Below are 23,517 nucleotides of genomic sequence, written 5' to 3' on the forward strand. Positions count from 1 at the left end.
ATGGCCCGGTCTTGTTTTCGCACGCAGTGAGAGAGAAAAGGTTTTTTTTTTCTTTCGGTCGATGGAACACGGAAGCCATGTACTTCCTCTTTCCAACTCAACTTTAACTAAATTTAAATGCATCTATACACTAAGTCACGTCCAGATACATCTAAATTTTAACAAAATTTAAGACAATCTAATATTTTCAGAGTCTCAATCACTTAATGCAGCACAGAACTAAGCTTAATTGCACTCTCTGAATGTTCAAGAATTTCAGCGTAATGTTGGCGCAAATTCTACCACGTAAACTAGGGTAAGGTTTAGACCACAACGGTTGTTGGATGCAAAAAATCGGTGGACGTCTCCAAACTGCTCACCTTCAGGGCAGAGGATCCGTCGTACAAACAATGTTGCCACTGGCGGAGCAGCAGGATCATTGCTCTGGACGCGACGAAAAGAAAGTGAAACCCGGTGGTCCCTCGAACACCGCTGCACTGCACATGTGCACAGGTGGCGTCAGATGATCCCCACAGCAGCTCAGCTGCTCGATTCAACTCCCCGTGCACTGCTACAGAACAGATCCATTTGCAAAATGCCTATGCTACGCCACGGCACGAGGACGCATGCGGTCCATCTGGATCTGGGTGGGTCTAGACTCTAGAGCCACCGGTGAGCGGATGAGGAGCGATACGCAGAGTCCAGTCACCCCACGTTGCGACGTTCCCACACTGGAGTATGTCCCAACTACTTCTGGTCCTGGTTTAATCGATAGGTCAATCGATGTGAACCGTCATCTAATACTCCAGTGGATGCCGATAGGATTATCGTACAGCCACTGTTTTTGGTTTCGTTATGTCGACACTTTGAGCCTCACGAGATCAAAGGAAAAATTCATGCAACAGTTCGTACAGTAAAAAAGATTACAATAATTTAGGAAAGAACTTTATTGAGCTCAAATCCAAGGAATTAGTAGCATACATGAACTGGAATTTTCTGGAGCTACGTACATCTTGGTCAGGCTTATGCTGAGCTGGAGTAATTTGTAGCTCAGCATCACATTGTCTAGGAATCGATTACAAGCTGATTTCTAATAATGGTGATCCAATAACAACAGCTCGTATAATTTTTCTTCATCCGATTAGAATCTTGCTACTTGTATAAATGGGCTCTGGGGAAAAATGGGGACTGATTTCCAGTCACTAAATAGGCAACCTATTGATGTTACAAACAACACTGGGTTGGAAAAAAAAATTGGGGACTGATTTCCTGTAACTAAATAGGCAACCTATTGATGTTACAAACAACAGTGGGTTGGGGAAATGGGGACTGATTTCTGGTCACTAAATAGGCAATCTATTGATGTTACAAACCACTGGGTTGGGAAATCAACCTAGAATACGTCAATTGCCAAACCCAAATGGAGATTTTGTCCTGCTGCCATCTTCCCCATACTGTTCATTCCATTTTCTTAATTCATTCATACTTGTTGCAGTATAAGAAACAGACGGGCTTACCTGCAGAGGGAATAGCCAGTGTAAAAGGGGCAGGAAACACAAATTTAGGCAGTTAAAAAGAAAATTTGGGCCCAAGGTACCTTAGCTTTTGCTTGGATAAAATCATCCAATACGAGGGGTCTTAAGTAGGTACTGCTGCTACTCACACGTCCCTGCAATAGTGACCATGTGAGGAAATAAGAGGTCGCATAATTTTGATTATTATTATGGAAATGTTTGCATGTGTCAACAGTTCAAAACTAAGAGAGCATAACTACCTCCTTTTCTTCTTCAAGAAGTTCTTGAACAGGCCTGTATGCTGAAGCTATGCATAGGTTCTGCAGATGAGAAAATCAGAATGATTGCACACAGATAATAAAAATATGAACAGAACAGGGAAAAAGGTTATCATTGCATGTGTTTGATACCTTCAGATCACTGCCTGAATAACCTTCTGTGGCATTAGCGAGTTCATCGAATTTAAAATCAGATTCTAGGTTTTCTTTAGCAAGTAAAATCTTGAGAATTTTCATTCGGTTCTGCGCATCTGGAAGACCAACATATATTCTGTAGATCATGAAACAAATGGACACCTTGCTAGATCAGCATAGCTTGAATTTATTTGAAATCAACAGCATGGACACATGTATTACCGTCTAGGTAAACGCCGTATAACAGCATCGTCTAAATCAAATGGACGATTTGTCGCACCGAGAATAAGGATCCGTTGGTTCTCTTTGGACCTTAGACCATCCCAAGCTGCCATAAATTCATTCCGCATCTTCCTTGTTGCTTCATGCTCAAGCGCACCCCCTCTTGCGCCAAGTAAGCTGTCAACCTGTCATATATCAGACCAAATTGCATCAGACCAGGAGAATGTGCACAACCAAGACAGTGGTAAGCTGTGACCAAACAACCAAAATAATAAAATGTTTCAAGAATATATACATGTATAAAAATTATGTTTGTTTAGCTGGGCATACCTCGTCCACAAATATGATGACCGGGGCTAGTCGGCTAGCAAAGGAGAAGAGGGCCTTCGTCAACTTCTCAGCATCTCCGAACCACTGTTTGAAGAAAATAGAACAAATAAGGTGTTTGGCCAGGAAATAGGCTTGCATCTGTGTGCGATAGTGAAGGTGGATCATCCCATCTTTCAAGGGATCATGCAAATTCTTTCTTTGTTTATTGTTGCAAGATGCAGCATGTAAAGTCAAATCTCACAATTTAGCACATTACGGGAACATGACACTATTACAAGTTCGATCTACCAATGATCTATTAATATCATATACTGTATTAAATTAAACAATGATATGCTGTCATCCTGTGTCATCCCATGCTCAAAAAGAGCACTACAAAGTACTGCCTCCAGTCCACAAATAAGTTAAGTTTTGGCCATATACCTTCAGTCAAAATTTCAAAACTTTGACATGGCTTGTAAGAATTAGAAGAATATTAAAGTTATCTTTGAACTTCTCTAACACTATGAATTTCGATTCTCAAGTATTCATGCTGATCCAACAAAGTTAAAAGTCCAATTATGGTAACTTCCATGAAGTAATTAGGTCTCTGAAATTTGTTCAGACTTCATGTTAGGTCTTTGTAGTTTACCCACTAACATGTAGACCGTAGTGCACATTATCTTTTCGAGATTCGCTGCAATAATTGAGACAAAAATAGAAGCAAGTCAACTAAATAACCTTTGATGTTAGTGTAGAACCGGTTATGCTGATAAAATTTGCCCCAGCTTCTGTTGCAAGTGCCTTTGCCAAGAGTGTTTTCCCTGTACCAGGAGGCCCGAAAAGCAAAACACCTTTGCAGGGCTGAAAAGGATCCAGGCATACAGATGTCATATGAGAAATTCAGCTAAGCCAGTTGAAGTATCAAGAATGTCTGATAAGAGGAACATGAAAAGCTACAGCGATTGATAGTACATGCAAATTTGTAACATTCAATGAACTGAACTCAAACAATAACTTGAGTAAGAATCATAAATCCGCAAGGGTGATGTTTTCAAATGAAGAATCCGAGCAAAAAAATTGTTATGCATTCATGATGATGTACATGAAATTCGCTATGCTTTCATGATCAGTTTGAATAGCAACTAGTATAAGAACTAGCCCTAAACACAACTAAGTGAATAAATATGTAACTATGTACGGTAACAATTTCTGCTCCCCTGGTTTAGTGGATTTAACTTCAATCATGCCAAGAATAGGCAATTCCGCCTCGAATAGCAACTACCATAAACGCTAGCCATAAAACACAAAGAGATGAATAAATACGTAATCTTTGCATAACAATTTGCCCACCTTGCTTTTTACAATATTAAGCAACTCATGTCTAGAAGACAGCAATGACCTAACTGCAATATCTAAGGTCCCATGGCATCTCTACAAAAAAAGGTGAAGCAGTCATGACAAGTCTAGAAGAAAAGCATCTTGTACCCTTAATAAATTGCCGTGAGAAAAAAGCTCCGGTCTTCTCATTGGAAGAGCAACAAGCTCATCCAGTGTCCTCTTCACATCCTCAAGCGCGCCGATGTCATCAAATTTGACTCCAATTTCATCAGGAGGTACAACAGAAGATATGAAATTGCGCTCGTACTCATCTTTTGCCAAATTCTGAAAATAGGGAACTTGTGAGTTCAGGTAGGAATACAGGAGGTAGTACTAGCAACCTAGCAGGTAAAAGAAAGGTGGGAAAGTTAAAGTTAACTTTATGATATAAATAGGGGAAATACCTTCAGATTCTGAGATAGACTCTTTGTTTTAAGAACCTGCTCCTTCAGCCTCTGAATGGCTACATCAAGACTTCACAAAATTGCAAGCAATAACAGTAAAATGCTCAGCAAAAAATACATTGACCAGATACAACCATTTGTGTTAGAATTGAAGTTGGTACCTCTCACGTGGGATGATTAACCTATCACCCTTAATAGAGGGAAGAACTGTTGACGACAGATAATGACTTCTAGCCCATCCGACAACCTTTGCCGCTTCTGCAATGTGCAATACACTCGCTGAGTACTCATCCTGCCTCAGCTCCATCTTAGGACCGGTGACGGAAATTTATGCGTAAAGAGGTTTTATTTAGTATTCTTAGTCCATAAAAGTGTCTGTTAATACTTTTCCCTTTCGACTGAAATCCAGCATAGGAATTAATTCAAAAGGATAAGGTGTTTCCATCCATAACCAGCCAGCTACACCAGTTAAAAGTAATCCTAACCAGGTCTTACCAAAAAAACAAATAATCTAGATTAATAGATACTCCGTAGAAGACAGCTCACATGACTTATCAACAACTCCCATGGATGCATCATCCAATTGACTTTTACTTTACCGGCTAAAGACTTCGCAGGGACAAGGTTCTATGTTACCAAGATAACCATGCAGGTAACCAACGAGAGGCCAGTTACTGACACATTGACACCTAGCTGAAATCAGGATTAATTTTACTTTGAGTCGTGAAGAGGCATGGTTGTGCATCGGCAACAGCAGAAAATCGGTAACAGCAATAGTTCACATGAACAGCCATAGAAAGATTCGCCCCAAACACAAAGCCAACGTAGCATCAGAACTTTCCAAAGAAGAAAACATTATATTCTTATGTACGACGATGCGTATAAGATGGCAAAATAAATTGTCCGCTATCAATTGCATGAAAACAAAGCTAGCGTGAGCTAAAAAAATTGAGCATACATACTTTGCTTTGTCAAAACAACACCGTCTGATTTCACATGCATAAGCTCCATGCATGATAGTTCATTCTCTTCAAGCACCTGCATTAATCAATCATGATTTACAGGAAGTATATGAGAGAGTAGAAATCATGCATGAGACAAGCAGGAGGATATCTTCTACAAGAATAAATTTTCCTTTAAAAAATATGCAGGAAGATAAACGTGCATAACCAAACCTTGTGTAATTCAACAAGGTTATGCCTTGAAATAATAATTTTCCTATCCTCTTCAATCTGGTTATTGAAAACTCGTAGTTGCTCACCTTCCTGTAATTAAAATAAACAAAGACAAAAGTCAGGAGTTCCCCCAAGCTAAAGCACACTTGTAGTTAATAAATGTTCTAGGCAGTGCTAGTCATGGATTTAACTAAAAACGCCATTATAGCATCATCAAATATTTATGGAGGCATGCTCAATTTTGAAGCATGTAAGTTTGTAGATTTGATTTAGGTTAGCAAAAGAATCTTACCTCTGGAACAGGAACAATGAGACTATTTGTGAAGAGTTTTGATATGTCACTGGATCCTGAATCTTTTTGTCCCTTTAGCCCTCCTACTAAGCGCTTCAGCGACGATGGCTGGATATAAGCAGTTGAAATCAGTTTATACCGATCTCCAAATATGAGTATCAATAAGTAGTTGTTTAGACAGTATAAAAGCAAGGTTAATTAAGGCTAATGATAAAAAAAAGTGGCCAATTTGCTATTTGCTTTATGATTATACTTCATAAAGAACAAGCAAGTAGTCTTTCATTTGAGTAGCACAATTAGAATTTCTGCCAAAGCAGACATGTCTAGAGCCTAACATAAACTATGTCTAATCATGTAAAGACCCACATTCTCTACTCACTCTACACAGAAGCCAAATGTTTCTCATCAAGTCATCAACTAAATCTTGTGATTACACTGCATCGAAAACAGTCAACATTTGGTAGCAATTGTAAGTTCTGTCAAAGCAAAATGTTTTTACAGCAAATTATGTAACTAAAGAAACAATATCAAAATCCTGTGCCTTCTAATATTAGGGAGCGGAGCAAAGAACGCACACGGGAATACAAAGCTGAACAAGTTAAGAAGTTATTTTATGATTAAAAGAAAAACATGTAATCAAATGTCAATAAATTACCAGTGAAGACAGGCGAGAGAGATTCTGAAACATCAGTGTCGGCTGTACATGTCCATAACAGAAACAATAAGTAAGAGAAAAGTTTTATCAGTTCAATTTAAGCATGTGAGAGTTCTAAACTCACAGGTTCTTTGTCCTTGTCCTTGGGTACTGATGCCAACATGTTCTGCCCACATATCATCACAACTGGTCCAGTGAGTTGGTCAAACATTTCGCCTACCCTTTGGACAAACTCTCTGCGACTTGATTTTGGAACTGCTCTAGATAACCACTGGGAACTGTCTGGAAAATAGACAATGACTGGCTGTAGAGATGGAAGAACCTACTCAAAAAAAAAAAAAGCAAGTAAATGAACAGGTAAATTTATCAATGAGACTGGCACTAAACTGTCAATGTAGGAGGATGTAACACCGGAAGTAAGGACCAGGTCTCATACACACAAAATGCAGAAGAAAAAACTTAAGTCGAATAAATATGCCAAACATATCTTTTGATAAATCACCTCACAAAGTGCTTCAATGGCGATATGCCAATCTTCTGATTCAATATCATGGTCATGCGCAATATCTTGAGCTAAAATAAGAAGAAACCAGATGAAGGTGCCTGGAATTTTCTTATCGTATCAAATTGTTGATGAAACAGACTAGGGGCATACCATCAACCCAGTAAACAGATGGTGTTGCATTTTCCTCGCTAGTTTCATCTTTATCACCATCATGCAGCTTCTCTGTAGGAGGGTCAAATATGACAGCTACCTGATCCCCGTTAATCTCATATACCTCTCCACGCTGCCCAGTTGATAAAGTCCTGTAGTAAAGTACTAAAGTTAGAAGCATTACTCATCCAAGTTCAAAAAAAAAAGAAAAAGAAAAAGCATTACTCATACTCATAATTCACAAGAATAATTTTTACAGAACTAATAGTAAGAGAAAACACAGATTGCATTCATGTAGATTTCATACATAGTAAGAAATGCCGAAGGTGAAGAACCCCACTCTAGATAAATAGGGTAGTACAGGAAGAAAGAGTACCAATTTGGCTAAGTAACTTCAAGACATTTTTTTTCTCGGTGCATGTACCGTGAATCGTTTTGCAACAACAAAAAGAAATAAAAACACTGGCATTCAGGTTACAATGTTGCCTTGGGGTCTCAGAACAACCAAGTGCCAAAATCATTTTATCCTGGTCCACGTGAGAAAAGATATACCCACCCACCTGCCACTAATGAGAGTATAGGCATTTCTCGAGCCATCTTGAGTAGATATTTTCCCCAAAATGATCCTGTGTATGATATATATGGTACATATCAGTGTTAATGTGATGAAGCTCAATTCAGAAAGTAACCACAGTAAAAAAAAGTGGTGTAATTTCTAACATCAGACAGCATGAACCCCTGAAACCAGGATAGGTGTATTTTCCAGTTTCACCAATATAGTGGACGAAACTATACTGTTATGCAAGCATACATGTAGAAACCACTTGGTTAAACAAATTGACCCACACAGACGAGACCAAACCCAAACCAGCTCAGCATGTCCTGTGCCCAACACGCATGAAGACATAGGAAACACGAATAGGTGCACTTGTGTGCTTCCCCCAACCCATCCCGCAGCTTGTGCCAGCAGGGAAAAACACACGCAACTGTGCTTTGGAAGCAGGAATCATGTAATATGTAACTTTGTAGCTTTATAGGCATATGGAAGGCATGTGCGTGGAGTCTACATCGAGTCGTCTGCCTGTTTGTTTTTTTGTTGCCGGTGTATGGCTGTAGTCCTATGTCCAGCTAGTTTTAAATTCTGCTTGAATTTGTGTTGAACCTGAAGACTTTGTAGTTGCGGTTTCATTAGTGAAATTGGGAGCTGAGCTCCTCAATCCGAAAAAAAAAACTTACATAAATAAAGAGAAGCATCCTGCTATTTGTTAATAATTTTATAATAAAACAACAAAGATAAGGGTCAACTAGTGGCATAAAAAATGGACCAGACAAGGTAATTCAGATCACTATGTGTACTTCATGGCTTCATGCAGAGCATGGGAAGTTATCAAGAAAAACAAATCAATAGGAAGAGAATCAATATCCAACAATCACCTCTGATCTGCTTCAACAACTGCAGAGGATCCAACATACTTGACCCTATCGCCTGAAAATAAGTATTAGAAAGTTACAAATTCAGCTTTAACATCTTCATAAAAAATTTAAGTTAGTATAATATACTCCCTCCGAACCAAAATAAGTGTTGCAGTTTTGAAGTAGACTTAGTTCAAGCCTAGTTCAAAACTGAGACACTTATTTCGGATTGGAGGTAGTAGCATATATTTCTAATTTAACTTCAGAGTATTTTCTTTTTCGAAGTAGATTGAACCGTAGAGTTGGTGCAGCTATATACACAGTGGAACCAATAGAGAGGCCAGAAATCAGACAATGTTATCACTTATCAGGCTCTCATAGATAAGTACTGTCTGCAGGCAGCGGCAACCCTTTTATTAATATAAATGTGACCAACCTTGAGCTCATGTTAACACGCACACAAAAAAAAGATGGTATCGGAATGCAGCTGAGGCCTGGGACTCTGTGACTTCAACAAAACTAACAAGCCTTCACTTAAAAGTCCCAAACTGAGTCGGTACAACTGCAAAAATCCTAGAAATAAGGGCTAATGCTCCAGCCAAGATGATCAGAGTTTACACCAGGTGAGCAATTAATAGAGAAAAAATCCTTCTGTTTAAAACATGAAGAAACATTTTTTTACAACATGGGCAGCATTGGCTTATCACAACAAAAGTACTTAATCTAATGCATACCCAACAGGATGCAGCAAGTAAAAGGAAATAACTATTCAGTCGAGCATAACAGGAACTTGCTTTAAGAGAGTAGGCAAGATGTATGCACATCGATCGTCAGATAGTAAGATAGTATGCACATTCCCAAGTAATCCGGTACATTTGACCTTAAAAGTTAGTAGTTCGGAAAAAATAATTTAATTAAGTTTAGTGTCAGCATAACACAAAATAAACTACATCGCACACATTCAGATGTAACTGACCAAATTTTCTATGGTCCTAGAGTGTAGTTCCTAGTTCGTAAGGAAAATTGTAGTTTGATTTAGTGTCAGCATACCAGAAAAAAGATCATCACGAAATGAAATATCATTACCCCTTTGGAAAGGCCTTTTGTCTTCCTCTGATGACTTGGCAGTTTCAGAGGATTCTGATGTTGTACCTTCTTCTTCACCAACAACTCTCTAAAAGTACGAGCAAATGAAAAAAAAATCATCAAGTACAAACTCATGTAAAAAATAAGAAATAATATTGAGTGAACAACTGACATACTAGAAAGCAGAAAGTGATGGCTTATCCTATCTTGATGTTTTTGCAGAAGGAAAAGAAGATAATTTTAAAACGAAACAACACAGATGCTAGTATGGAACTTCAAGCAACAATCCAAAATCAACAACAGATTTTAATAAGTGAGCAAAGCAAGTTTTGTTGACAACAAATGGTATTTTTAGTTACAGTTACACTCTTACTTTTACATGAGATTGCTTATTCTCAGGTTTTCCAGCTTTGCGCACATTACAAAGAACAAATATGATATGAGTAAATGATATATTTTAGGACAAAAACAAACATCTATATCTTGCCAAGGTAAAAAATCCCAACATAATGCATCACCTTGGCAAATTCCTCAATAGTACATGGGACCAACTTCTTGAGGTCATCCACAGACTTTTTGAGTTCTTCCACGGACTTTAGAGCATCCTCGTCATCACTTTCACCTGATTTAGCTTCATTGCTGCTCGTCCAATCTTCGTCGCCTTCACCTTCCGTCTCGGACTCCGAACCTTCATCCTCTAACTCGCCATCTTCATCTTCTTCCTCGCTTTCTGAATAATCTTCCCCATAATCCTAACAAGTTGGGATTTATTAGGTTTGCGGCTATCCCGTCACATTTTGTATGTAAGGCTTCGGTGTCTTACATATGGAGCTAGAACGCTGCTGTCCAGGACCAGTAGTGGCACCTGCAACTCATGTGCAAGAGCTCTTACCAACCTCTCTCTGTAAAGCTCAGTTCCTACATTACAAAAATCTCAGAATTCAAGCATTTATATCACTAAGTATATCCCTCTCTATTGCTTAATACCTGGTGAGCTCTGAAGCAATATCCTCCCTCCAGAGGATGGTAACCGGGAGCCATACTCTGATGTGACGCCCTTGTGCCGCAAGTGGGAATCCGTGCACTCTCTCAGCAGCTGCCTCGCATTCTCACTTGCAATCCAATACAATACACATAAAAACACATTAGCATACTCATGTCAGCTTGGTTGAAACAGAGCATCGAACAGATGGTGTGCAGCGTCTCACTTGACGTAGTAGGGGAAATTCTGCCACGTGAGGTTCCCCTTCTCCCACGGGACGACGCGGCGCAGGAACTCGACGCGGAACCTCTCCCGCCTTGTGAGGAACGGCGACTCCCGCCTCTTGCAGTCGGTGAGGAACCTCTCGCCGCTGAGCCACTCCTGCTGGTCCCTCTCCCCGAGGCGCGCGTGCTCCTGCTCGCTGCACCTGCCGCTGCTCCCCGCGGCCGCCGCCGCGGCCCCGCCGCCGCCCCTGGCCTCGGCGCTGCCCACGCCGCCCTTGGAGCTGTAGAACCGGCACAGCCGCCGCCCCGCGTCACACGGCCTCGGCGCCCCGACCGCGCTGAACCGCCTGACGAAGCAACCGCCGCCGCCCGTCGTGGAGATGCCTAGGGAATTGCACTTGCACCAGAGCGGCGGGTGCTGGAGCAGGCAGCGGAGCCGCATCGCGTGATGCATCTCGGGGCAGCTCCCGAAGCGGCTGCTCAGGCGAGGCGTTATTAGGTCGCCGGTGCTAGGGGTGTGTGCGAGGAGGAGGGAATGGCGCGCTGTGGGGAAGATTGGAGCCAGGCCTGTGTGTAGGGGTGGGTGGCGGAGACGGTGGGCGGCGCTCCACGGCCGGCCGCGACGGAGGGGAGGAAGAAGGAGACGGAGATGCCACGGCGCAACCCCGGGTCGGCTAATCCGCTTCTCACGCCTTGCCGCTCTCTTGCGTGTGCAGTTGGGAGCTTCTGGCCCCTGGCGTCGTGGGGGGGCTCTGGGCTGGGCCGCATTTCACATAGGCTGAACACAATTTAAGCCTAGTGTCCGTGAGTTCGTGGACCGCAAGCCCGGTATGAAATGGCCCAGTAAATAACAAACAGTACTCTTCAGGGCCCAGTCGTGGTCCAGTGTTATTATAGTACGGCGTGAGATTCTAGAATCTCGACACGGGCAGCCCAAGCTGGTGACCATTCGCCGTGGTCCATGGAGCACGTCTGCTTGGTTTTTCTCAAAAATAAAAAAGAGACGTCTGCTTGGTGACGCTCGTCGAAAAGAACAGAAAAAGGCAAGCTGCGAACGGCGATCCGACGAACGCCACGACGAGCCGGCAAAAAGACGGCCTCGGAATCGATACCATGAGTGCAGTAGCAGGCTAGCAGTTCATGGCTCGTGATCGTGAGGCGTAGTTTAGCCGACAGAGCTGGAAAGGAAAGGAAAGGAATTAGTGAGTTGTAGTAGCGGCGAGTGGTTGCCCACACGGTCGAGTACTACACTGCTCTCAGTCCACTTTAGGCGTCAACTTTTCGGCAAACATCATTTCCGTTTCTAGATTCAGTACGGGAGCCGCTAATGAGAAAAGGCAGTGCAATAATCATCTTCACAATTCGCTCGAGTAGAGTACGTGCGATGGGTTCTGATAGAAATGAGGGGTGCATGGCAGCTGGCAAAGGCGACGGGTTTCGGCGTTTAGAACATGTCCTCGTGCCCGGATTTATTAGCCCTACAGCGTCCACGTCCCCCTGTTTGTAATCCACATCGCTTACCAATAAGAACCTAAATTGCAGTTCCAACAGTCAGCGCGGAACACATCGCAGCCTCGGCACGTACGTACGATCATGTTTGGAATTTACCCTGCACGGCGAGAAGAACAATCCCGATCGCCCGTCCCCATCAAAATCACAATCCCCAATTCGATCGGTAGATTCGGGCAGATGCCATTTCCGGACCCAACCTGCCCCCTGACCAACGAGTAATAAATACTCTAAAAAAGAATGGCCGCCCGTCTGATCCGAAACACGAGCACGAGGAAGAAGCAAGAGGCTTTTAATTAGGGAAGTGCCGTGCACCACGCAAAGACAAAAGCAGGAGTTACACAAATCGGACGACAAACCACCGACCCGGACGACGAGACGAGCAGCAGGCGAGGCGAGTGATATCACTGACATGGCACCCACTCACGCGCCAAAAAACAAAACCCGGAAGGATAATCCGATCGTCGGACGGATCACCTCGCACCTACCAGTGAGTCATCACCAACCAGCAACGAGGTCGAAATAAGTCGAGACTTCTTTCCCGAAAAGGCTCAAATTCAAACCCTTCGCGCTCGATCGATATCGCGTCGGCGCTGGTCCAGCTTCAGAACGCGTCGAACCCATGCGCCGGTTGAATGGTAAAGAAGAAGAAGTTGGTGGTACTCCAGCTGAGAAGGACGTCGCGGTTGTTGGACTCTGTAAAAGCTTTGGCCGATTCCGGGGGCTTTCCGGTCGCCGGTGGACGTCGGTCGGTTGCTTGGACTGCGCACAAGTACAGTTCCTTGCTGATGACCCCGACGTCTCCTGGTTTGAGTGCGGAGTTCTCCCGTGGAGAAAGAGGAAAGACGTGCTAGTACGGGTGCCCTGTTGCTGCGACGGGGACAAGTCAAAGTGCCTTCCGCTAGCGACACATCATCGTTCCTCGCAAAAACTTGCCCGCTGTCCCGAATTCAATCTCCGGAGATGTTTGTTCGCGTGATCGCGCCCTGGTTAAGTTCGAACACACGAGACCGCGCTACCAGCGCGTCGTGGCCCATCTTCCATACCATGCGTTGCCGAAGGCTTGTTAATGCACCACTACGGCTGCTGCAGCTGCTGCTGCTACTGGATTGGGAAGTCTAGCACTGCTAGCAACAAACACTCCTGAGTTCAATAAAAAAAAACGAACATTCCTTGATCCAAGCCAGTTTTTGAACCGCCAAACCAAGGTTTTCTTTCACATTCCGTCGCTCGATTCGATGCGGATAATCGCACGCACGCAGCTGCAGCCAGCCAGAATCAGGCCGTCGCATCGCAAGTGGGCAACAACACCACTGTTGCTGCTGCCGCCGCTGAGACGACGTGAGATTCTAAGCAGGAAGAAGCAATGATTCCGTCCACTTCATTCGGCCGTCCGGCGCCTGACGCGGCCCGGAACTCCCAAACACCACGATGCGGAGTACTATCCAACCGAAAACGCGCGAGTTAATACGCAAACAACGCGCGGCGCCTGCCTACCCGTGACCCGAAACGCTCCTTTCTCCTTCCTCCCTCCCTCGCTTTGCTTCCACCACGGCTCCATAATAAAAGCGTTCCCCTTTTTCCGCCCCCGCCCGTTCCCCCCCCGTCGCAGGCACCCCAGATCTCGCCCACACACCCCCAGCTTCTTGTACTTCCTACTTCCTTCAATTCCCCACTTCTCCCCTCACCGACGATCAACTGGCCGCCCCAATCCGTGTTTGTTCGGCGCTCCCAATCTCTCCCAGCTGCCGGGCGGTGGCCACATTGACCTGCTCCGTCCCCTTCCCGCGTTGAGCGCTTCTGCGTTGGATTGTTGGGGGGATTACGATCGATAGCGGTGCCAAGTTCGTGGTTGTTTTGGCTGCGGTTTGGATCGTGGCGCGCTGCGGATGGGCTGCACGGGGTCGAGGCACGCGCTGCGGGGCGGGGTCAAGGGCGGCGGCGGCCGGTCGTACCGGCGGAGCGCCTCCGGACCGGCCGCCGTGCACCACCACACCGTCGCCCTCAGGTCCTCCACGCTGGGCTCGCTCAGCCTCGACCGGGACGAGGAGATGATCAAGTGGCGCGCCGCCGCCGACGGCGGCCGTGGCGCCGCGGCGGCGAAGGCCACGCCGCTGCCGCTCCCTCTGCCGCCGCCGCCGGCCCCGCAGCAGCAGCCGGCGAGACGTCAAAGGCAGGTGATTGGCACGCCGACCAAGACGCCGGTCCGCGAGCCCGAGGTGATCAACGTGTGGGAGCTCATGGCGGGCCTCGACGACAAGGAGCAGCGCGACGGCGCCGAAGAGCACGAAGACGACCGGCACCGGGAACGGTCGCAGTCGCAGCCGGGATCCCCGGATTTCGACCCGGAGATCATCTCCGCGTTCCGGAAAGCGCTGGGCGAGGAAGTGTCCCCGCCACGAGACAAGGGCGAAGACGACGAATGCGTGATCATCAGGAAGCGCGAGATACAGAGGTTCCCGGGCATCGTGCGCGCGCGTGTCAGCGCGTTCCAGCAGAGGATCGACGCCAAGCTCGCCAAGATGGCGCGCGCCACGCCGGTGCCCGCGCCGGCACCGGCGCCTCCGGAGCCGCAGCAGCTGCTGCCTCCGCCGCCGCCGGACAGCCAGCGGAAGGTGGTGCTGTACCTGACGAGCCTGCGCGGCATCCGCAAGACGTTCGAGGACTGCTGGGCCGCCAAGTGCATCCTGCAGGGCTACGGCGTGCGTGTCGACGAGCGCGACCTGTCGCTGCACGGCGGGTTCAAGGACGAGCTCCACGCCTCGCTCGGCGCCAAGGCGGGCAGGCTCCCGCAGGTGTTCGTCGACGGGAAGCACCTGGGCGGCGCCGACGACATCCGCCGCCTGCACGAGGCCGGGGAGCTCTCCAGGGCGCTGGAGTGCTGCGACACGTCGCCGTCGGTCGGCGTCGCCGGGTGCGGCGGAGGCAAGGGCGGCGTCGCGCTGGAGGCGTGCTCCGGGTGCGGCGGCGTCCGGTTCGTCCCGTGCGAGGAGTGCTCCGGCAGCTGCAAGGTGTTCCTCGAGGAGCTCGACAGCTTCCGGCGATGCCCCGAGTGCAACGAGAACGGGCTAGTGCGCTGCCCTCTCTGCTGCTTGTAACGGGATTGGGACTTACTTCCGTAGTGTGGTTCTTTTGGAATTTCTGATGAGTGACCTTGTTAGTTCGGATGATTTGTTGTACAGAGAAGTGGAGTACACTTCTGTAGTTCTACTACGTTTTAGGACTGATCAAGTAACATGTTCCTGTAATGTTCTTACTAGTATTTCCCAGTGGGATTGGAATTGGAAGTGTAAGAGCAGAAACGACTGCAATTTGATGGACAAGGATAGTTCTGAATCCGTAAGATCAGGAGCTACAACAACACTGGTACTACCACACAGTACAAGTCTTCGAATCATCGAAGTGCAGTGGGGTGTGGCTCTGTTCCCGTCCCGCAATCCCTGAAACTGGCGTCCGGTCTGATCGATCGATCGATCGATCGGCTAATCGCGTGATGTGCCATCTGAACCACGGAAATGCGTGAACCGGACGACGAAGATGTCAGCAAGGAAGGAAGGAAGGCGAGGTGTCCCATGTTTTGTGCCCTGGTCAAAGATTTGCACGCCGTCGACTCTGCCTGGACAAGCTATAGTTTGCTAGACATCAGCGTCCTTCCAGAACAGTGATTACCGACACACATCACCTCTGCTTGCTGGTTCCAGTTTCCCGAATAGCGACAGATAAAGTTCTTTTCGAGGTATGAAGAGGCGTCCACGTCGGCTTCGACGTGTGAAGGAGCAAGTGCCCTGGAACTGGAAGCCATCGGCCATGGAGGATCAACAGAAACTGGGATGGGCTTGCTACGCAGCAAAGTTCTGGGCTTTCTCCCAAATTTTGCAGCTGCCTTCTGTTCGGAGGGGACTGGGGAGGGCAAATTATACGTCCCTCAAACAAAAAAGGATGAGACGGATTTCAAAACACCTAATGTCTACGTCAAACTATTCATTTCTACATAGAACTGGCTTTTTTTCCCGGAAGCCCACTGCGATAATAGTGTTGGGCCAAAAGTATATTGTCAGATTTTTCCCGGAGGCCCGCTGTGATAATAGTATTGGGCCAAAAGTACATTCGCAGTTTTTTTCCCGGAGGCCCGCTAGCCTGTTCAAAGGGCCCAAACTTCTGTACTGGAAGTCCTGCCCAAAACCTTATTTGTGGATCTTCTAGAAAAAAAACTTTTGTCCCACGAAGCAGAACCACGTCAAAAGCCAAAAGGCCTAAAAGCTCTAGCGGCAGGGCGGCCATCATCCGAAGACGGACTCGTCTAGTGCCTGAACACCCATATTGGGTTACTAATAAATAAATGTGACTAGTTATTGGTCGGGTGCGGATACCATGAGAAAAATGAGATGTATTTTGAAACAGAAGGAGTACCAAAAGTGTGAGTTCCATGCTGCATAATTCAGATAGCCCCTCGATCGAGCAGCTCGTTGATTCGTCCCGCTCCACGCCGCCATAATTCGGTTATCAAACCGAGACGCACGTAGCAAATCCAGGCCAACCCACGCGCTCAAGAAAAAAAAAATGCAAATCCGGTCCATTTCACGCGCCTAATCAAGACGAGATCAACAACCTGTCAAAGCGCACATGTAAACACCAGACAGATCGATCGACCAGAACCTGGGCGCCCCCCAGCTCAGCTCGTGAACAGCACCTAGTAGTTTGGACGCAGAGGACGGGGAGAACCCTTTTTCGAAAGAAAAAAAGAGTAGTTGTAGCATGTCAGCGTCATGGATCCGATCGTACGTGACGTACTCCTTTTTTTAACTTCCCGATCCATGGCTCTAGCTTTGCTGCAACGAAAGTTACGGTTAATCACTCGATCTCCCGTCGAGATCAGTTGTGCGGGTCGGGCAATAATATGGGGGCAATGAGAAGTAACACCAACAACTGGTGGCCCGCTTGCTCTCTTTTCTCTTTCTCTCGTTGCGCTGTTGTAGTACGTAGACAACGCTGACAGAGATGGATGTGTGTGCGTGGGAGCTAGTAATCATATTTGGTGATGGCAAAATGTCTGCCTCGTAATCATGCATTTTCTCCATGCATGCATTCCAATTAACCCGTAAACCAGTCACAAACAGCACCAGGAGGAAAAGGGGGGGAAAAGGAAAGGAAGGGAGGAAGATATTGCTGGCCATCTAGAACGCTGGTTGGTACCAAGTTGTGCAACCCTCGGCTCCAATTGTTCCCGCCATCCATTCATCCTACCATGCAACTGCAAATGGCAGCTGTGTTAAGCAGCACGTGTAAAGACACCGGCCACCTTGTCTATTCCTCAGTGCTGTGGCCTGTTGTGGGGGATTGTGGAACGTTAACTGCCCCCAACATAATATCCCTTTCTTATCCCTTTCCGGCCCAGGCAGAGGAAAAGAGAGCAGGAAGGCCGAGACGTTAACTTCCATTGATATTTAAATCATGGCATGCATCCTCCGATCCTCGTCGTCGCTCCTATGGCTAGTGGCCGGCCTCGACCGCGCGTTGCTGCATGGCTTTGCGTATGTTGCGATCTCGTCTACGCCAACAGACGATTGAGAGAGTGAAAGGCAGCTAGCCAGAGGCCGGGGAGTTAGTACGAGTCCAAATCCAATCCGACGCGAGCGCAGAGAGATGATGATAATCTGATAAATTAAATTAAAGAAGGGGGAAGAAAAGGGGGCAACCGGCAACCGCTCGCTGTCAGGGAAAGGCTTTTTCCGGCGGTGCAAATGTTACACACACTGAAGATAGTGAAGGGCCGGCTTTTAAATCTGCTCTACGTACGTACGTACGTACGCACTCCGTGTAGTACTTGCTCGCTTAAAGAACTGACCGACCAAATGATACAGCAGCTTTCAGTTTATACAGGGGCCGTCCGTCGTCGTTGGGATTTACCTTTCCGGCCTACTGTTCGACGACCATGATATCGTTTCAGTTAGCTAGTAAGTAAGCAGCGGGCAACAGCTAGCGTCGCCAACAACAACAACAACAACGACAACAACAAAAACACGCGCCATCGACAGCTGGTAATTAAGACTCGAGCGAGCGAGAGCAATCAGACGAACGCATATATCAGACATTTTTGTCTACGTACCGTGTTCATTCATTCATTCAGCCAGGCAGGCAGGCGTTTCGTCTGGCTTTCTGTAGTACGGGGTTACTGTACGCTTGGAGATTTTTCTTCCCAGGCGAGTGATTGGCCCAACTGGTGATACTAGATAGGTAGGAAAGTAAGTTAAGTACTCGCCGCACTCCTGCTTCGATCGATCACCCGTCGTTGTCCATCAAGTTGGGGGAGGTTGGCGTGGAGCCCCGGCTCATCTCATCTCAGCTAAGCTCCCCGTCCGTCCCCCGCCACTTGGGTCGTCTTCCAGATCCCGCAAAAAGACTACCGGGAGGAAGAAGGCAGAGGAGGAGAGCGAGACGGCAAAGCGAGAGAAGGAAAAAGGAAGCCCCGCTAGAGCGAAAAAAAAGGGGAGCCGGCCGGGGCTTAGCGCTGCGAGAGGCGTGGCCGCAACAATTGGCCAGCAATAAGCATCGCATCGCATCGCATCAACCAGGACGAGCGGGCTAGTCTCGTCTCGCCGCACATGTGCGTGCTTGCTTGCTGCCGCCGGATAACATCGCTAGTGCTCTCGCCATTCTGGTGGAATGGAATCGAGCCGAGCTGCCTTTAGTTTCCGTCCGTCCCCGGCCCCGGCCGAATAATTTTTCCGCCGTGTGTTGTGCCTCACGAGTCACGGCGAGTCATGCACGTACGGCGTGCTATCAGTGAGTTGATCAAGTCGTGCGTGCGTGCGTGACGAAGGGTTAGGACGCGGTGCGCGTTGCGTGCTCGCTTCTTGGTCTCTCTCTGGTAAGGCTCGACCGATGGACCGATCGTACGCCGTGTCGTATTTGAGTACGACGGACGGCGACGCCGCGACGGACAAGAGAGATGGTGATCAGAAGATCGATGGGGCGTTGGTCGCCTCTAGGAAAAAGCTGGGCGATCGCGCTTGACAAGATGGACGTTGGCCGACCGACCCGTTCGATCTCCGGTCTCTGTGGCTCAGCTGGGGAGTGGTGACGCACGTGGGGTTGAATTGGTCATGGCTGGACATTTAGTGCTGCATCTCGCAATAATAAGGCATCAACAGAAAAACTGAAACCTTTGATTCAAAGTTACTGAAGTGTGCCTAGCTCGACTCTAGAGCATATGAACTTTTTTGTTTTCTTTGACAAGGCCAATCAACCTCTGTAAAGACCCCTCTCCCCCTCCCCTTGTTAAACGATAAACAGGGTTGGATGACCACCCTAGATTCAGCCAGGATCCTACAAGACCTAATCTCAGCAGCTCTGCGACGAGGCCAAAACTAGCCGCCAAGACACAAAGACAATCTACAAAAACAAGAAGACATAACCAAATCCACTACTCCAAAAAAAAGCAGCAACCGAATCAGGAGTTGAGGAAAATTTGTTCTTATCCACCAAAGCTCCAACGCTGAAGAACCAAACCCTAACTCTAAGAGACCTAACTACCGTGCCGCGACACATATCAGTGTCACCGCCCCGTTTTCTGCCATCAGAACGGCGCGCGTAGGAGCATGGGACCCATGGCAGCGTTTTTTTGTGATTACTCTGGCCAATCGGTTCACAAGAAAAATCAAAAAGGAAAAAAACAAAGAAAGCAATAAAAAGAAATCAATGCAAGTTACTACATATTCAAGTTCTTTAAACGGTACATACAAAATTCCATAAAAATTCATAAAAGCATTGATATTTATATTCTTTCAAGATTGTTAGGTAGAATTTCTATTTTCTCACGGGTGTTTATTTCCTTTTTTTCTTGTTATTTTCCTTATGAATCTTTCTTTTCTTTCTTTGCAAATTAATGTTGAGTTCCCTAAATGCCGTTTTTATATTTCTCTAAAATTTTAATTCGAGTTCCTTGGTATTTGTTTCTTCCAATTAAGCGACTTTTGCGCCGGTTGTGCCCGGATACTTTTTTTTTTATGTTCATAAGAAACCTTAGAAGTTTTGATTCTGTTCAATCTCCTCTTCTTATTTTTTTTTATGTACTAGACTATTGCTTGAGCAGAATTGCTACTCTCCGTGGTTCGCTTTTCTTCTCGAAAAAACGCAAAAGCTTGCGTCTCGATGCACTCGGTAGTTCATGATCAAACCTAAACAGGTTAAATGCACTTGGAGAAAGAATATAATTATTCCTTTAGACTTTAGCAATATTGGCTCATGAATAATTATTCTCGCCGGCACACAGAATCCGGGCCGAGCCGGGCCTGCCCATGATGATGAACTAACCTGTTTAATCCGGAGCGTTGATATATAGGTTGGGACGACGTCGCCATCCTACAAGACGACGCTCGATGACACGTCGCATTCGCATATATACCGATTAAAAACCGACGGGCGGAGGTAAAGCCGAAAGCACGCACGGAATGGAAATGCACTCCCTCTGCCCAAACAGAAACGTGCATATATGTGGAATAACCGGGAATGATCAAGATGCTGGAGAGGGAGGAATCGAGCAGCGCTAGCTAGCCATACAAGGGGCGTTAAAGCTGCCACGCATGTCTCCATGGATCGATGGAATGATGATGACCTACCGACTTGTGCCCAACTAAAATTTCCCTAAATTCTCTCCCCCCGGCCTCGGCTCTATCATTGCGAATGTGACGCCGAAACGGCCGGCCAGCGGAGAAATACTGGCTTGCGGAGGACTGCCACCCGGCCCGGCCTCCCTGTGCTTGTTTGTTTGTTTGTTTTCTTCTCCGCCCATACTTCGCAAAACACAAGTACGTGTGCGTGGAATTGTGGGAAAGACATGCATGGGACGCGCGCGAATCGACAGATACACACGTTTTTATCGTTAGAGAATTAACTGAATGTATCTTGTCTGAGTTGACAAGTTAGGCAAGGCGGTAAGTTCACGTTCTTTCCACCCCAGGAACAGTTGTTCCATGAGAGTTAACGGCCTGTGAAGACGTAAGTACGGAGTACGATCTAATTATGAAGTTCGGATCGCAAGCCAAGGAGTCGTTTGTACGTTGTGTTAAGGGTCCATCGTGTTAGGTTCAATATTAAGATATGTCATATCAGCTCTGGTAGTCAGATATGTTTAAGTACATGCAGTTACATGGAGATGTATCGTTTATGATAGCTTTGTGTACAGCACTACAGCTACAATGATCCATCAACCATGATTTGTATCGGTTGTAATCTGTTCAGACGCATTATAAATATATCTAACGGTTGAGGTCCATTAATTAAATAGGTCTATGGTTGAGTTTCATTTTCTTGCCAACTTTTTTTCTTGTTGAAATTCATATCTTTTAGAATAGATTGTACTAGGAGCATCAATATTCAAGCTACATGTAATGGAGTACCAGTAGTATTCTGTACTCGCGGATACATGGCCGGCGCACCCTCTGGAATGTTTTTCGCTTTATGAAGAACTGAAAGGTCTCCTTTTGACCAATCAATATGTTCTGAATTTAAATCATACGCTTTGACCCAAACTTTGTTTAGTTGAATAAATCAGCCTTAACTCTTCAATTGTCAATTGCTTATTTCTTATATATAAACCAATTCCCAATTAATCTCCATAAGTCAGAATTGACAAATGGCAGACGCAGTTTTAAAAGCGACGTTCGTACACCTAACTTATTCTCCCTCGAATCATGGTGATTGTCAAAGAGAAAACAAACCCAGTCATCAAATTTGACCCTCTTTTATAAGGTTTCCCGCACCGCTGATCGACACGGTCAGCCGGCCTGTTTGGCCGGCAGAGCTTACGTAAGCTGTCTTCAACGTGAAAGAAGATAGATAAGATTATTGCTCTTTAATTATAGGCGCACACGCTCCACAGTCACAATGCAAGGCCAGCTGATGATTTTTCATACTAAAAGGTCTTCATGCAGCACGTCTGTATAAGCTGGCAAATCACCAGCCCGGATGGAAAATATAAAAATTATGTTAGCAGTAGTACATTTTAAAGTCAGATGTCAAACAAACAATTGTGGAGATCACGATGGGCAGAGCAAATAAGTTTCATTTAATTTTGGTGGTTAGTTAATCGTTTTCGAGCTTTCTTCAGTATGTCCGCATCAGAAAGCCCAAGGACGATCCACCACGGACGCATACTTTCTTCTCGTCGATCGGGTGCTTTGCTGAAATTACAACGGGGTTTCTCCATCAATCGCAGTCCTCAACTTATTCTATGTTCCCGTTTCGAGCAAGCCGTGTGTCACCATGCAATACACCACACAGCCTTAGAAGATTAAAAGGGCAAACCACTCATGCCTAAGATGGTTACAATTCTCCCATGCCCAACAGTTAATTAGGCCTGCCTGCCGTACGTCTATTTGTTTCTCCCTGGTGAAGAACGTGGGTTAGCCTTCACAGGAAAGCTAGAGAGCATCATCGATCTATCCTTTCACGGGACAGAAGATTGGAACAAAGTGACGAGAGGAGAAGACGAATTTACGCCTAAGAGACGTGTTTGGACCAGGGACTGAACCGTGGCCGGAAAGACCAAGCAGACATTAGATGCACTACTGCTCGATCTGTTCCTTCACGACAACACTGGCAGTTTAGTTGCAAGGGTCCTGGGCAAGCTGGCGTGGGTACACGTAGCGGCCCGGAGAACCACAAGAGAGGCGAGAGACGTTTGGCACACGTACGTGCGTGCGTGCATGCATGGTTTGTTTGATTTGGTCCGATATTGTTACGAGACGAGTCAGAGGACTCACACGGTTGTTTCTTGAAACTATACTTTAGCTATCAATGGTGCTTTGACACGCCAATCAACTACTACTAGTGCGCAAGAGCGCGCATGGAGTTTGGACTTTGGACAAATCAAACAGTTTTTGCAAGAATCAAGCCTGGGTGTGCTGAAGTTGCGTAAGATGGTCTTGGCAGCCACTTCCTCAGCCCTCTCCGGCCGGCTCTCCCTCTTAGCTCGTTTTAAGCCCTCCGATCTGGCCGAAAGCAATCAAGGCGGTCAACTCGGTTTGGTGGAGAGGAAATTTTATCAGAATGAGATACCATAAATAGTACTCTTTACGGTCAATAATAAGTGTCTTTGTACTAAATCGAAGCCACTTATTATGAATCGGAGGGAGTATATCTTATACTTTGGAGTTTGAATCATTTAGTCCTCATTATTTTTTTTCGAAAAGGAGGAAATACCTCCGGCCTCTGCATCAATCGATGCACACAGCCATTCATTTAGTCCTCATATTTTAAAAAATGCTACGGTTGAACTTGTGTATTGTTCAAAGTTTTAGTTACC

At 46.2% G+C, this 23,517-nt stretch overlaps 2 protein-coding genes across 4 annotated transcripts; one reads left to right on the forward strand and one right to left on the reverse strand.

Annotated features, from left to right (window-relative positions):
- Window positions 1–902: 902 nt before the first annotated feature.
- LOC100831043 (putative ribosome biogenesis ATPase nvl) lies at window positions 903–11,381 on the reverse strand. 3 transcript variants are annotated; one of them, XM_003570596.4, is made up of 24 exons: window positions 10,706–11,380; window positions 10,485–10,609; window positions 10,321–10,415; window positions 10,016–10,249; window positions 9,498–9,585; window positions 8,433–8,484; window positions 7,559–7,624; window positions 6,999–7,150; window positions 6,846–6,916; window positions 6,468–6,665; window positions 6,344–6,385; window positions 5,689–5,796; window positions 5,397–5,486; window positions 5,184–5,259; window positions 4,383–4,479; window positions 4,222–4,291; window positions 3,926–4,102; window positions 3,179–3,301; window positions 2,459–2,542; window positions 2,129–2,313; window positions 1,904–2,042; window positions 1,754–1,813; window positions 1,577–1,648; window positions 903–1,496 (listed from the first exon to the last, which is right to left on the reverse strand). In XM_003570596.4, the coding sequence occupies exons 1-24, from the start codon at window positions 11,155–11,157 to the stop codon at window positions 1,383–1,385; spliced, it is 2,970 nt and encodes a 989-aa protein (XP_003570644.1). In that variant the 5' UTR covers window positions 11,158–11,380; the 3' UTR covers window positions 903–1,382. The 3 variants fall into 3 exon arrangements, with proteins under 3 accessions (XP_003570644.1, XP_014756572.1, XP_010236115.1); XM_014901086.2 differs by having other exon boundaries at window positions 10,321–10,362; window positions 10,706–10,847; XM_010237813.3 differs by lacking the exon at window positions 7,559–7,624 and having other exon boundaries at window positions 10,706–11,381.
- Window positions 11,382–11,537: 156 nt separating this feature from the next.
- Window positions 11,538–15,555, forward strand: LOC100831647 (uncharacterized protein At3g28850). The gene has a single exon (XM_003570598.4). It carries the CDS (start codon window positions 14,102–14,104, stop codon window positions 15,308–15,310), a length of 1,209 nt encoding a protein of 402 aa, XP_003570646.1. The 5' UTR covers window positions 11,538–14,101; the 3' UTR covers window positions 15,311–15,555.
- Window positions 15,556–23,517: the final 7,962 nt, after the last annotated feature.

This window comes from Brachypodium distachyon, chromosome 3 (genome assembly GCF_000005505.3).
Source record: "Brachypodium distachyon strain Bd21 chromosome 3, Brachypodium_distachyon_v3.0, whole genome shotgun sequence".
NCBI lineage: Eukaryota > Viridiplantae > Streptophyta > Magnoliopsida > Poales > Poaceae > Brachypodium > Brachypodium distachyon.

Excerpts from the sequence above, each read along its gene's own strand:
- LOC100831043 (XM_003570596.4), bottom strand. The coding sequence starts at position 11,157 with ATGCATCACGCGATGCGGCTCCGCTGCCTGCTCCAGCACCCGCCGCTC. Across the intron at positions 8,485-9,497 it reads CAAAAGGCCTTTCCAAAGGG|GCGATAGGGTCAAGTATGTT; the intron begins GTAATGATATTT and ends ACTTATTTTCAG. Across the intron at positions 5,487-5,688 it reads TCATTGTTCCTGTTCCAGAG|GAAGGTGAGCAACTACGAGT; the intron begins GTAAGATTCTTT and ends TTTTAATTACAG.
- LOC100831647 (XM_003570598.4), top strand. The coding sequence starts at position 14,102 with ATGGGCTGCACGGGGTCGAGGCACGCGCTGCGGGGCGGGGTCAAGGGC.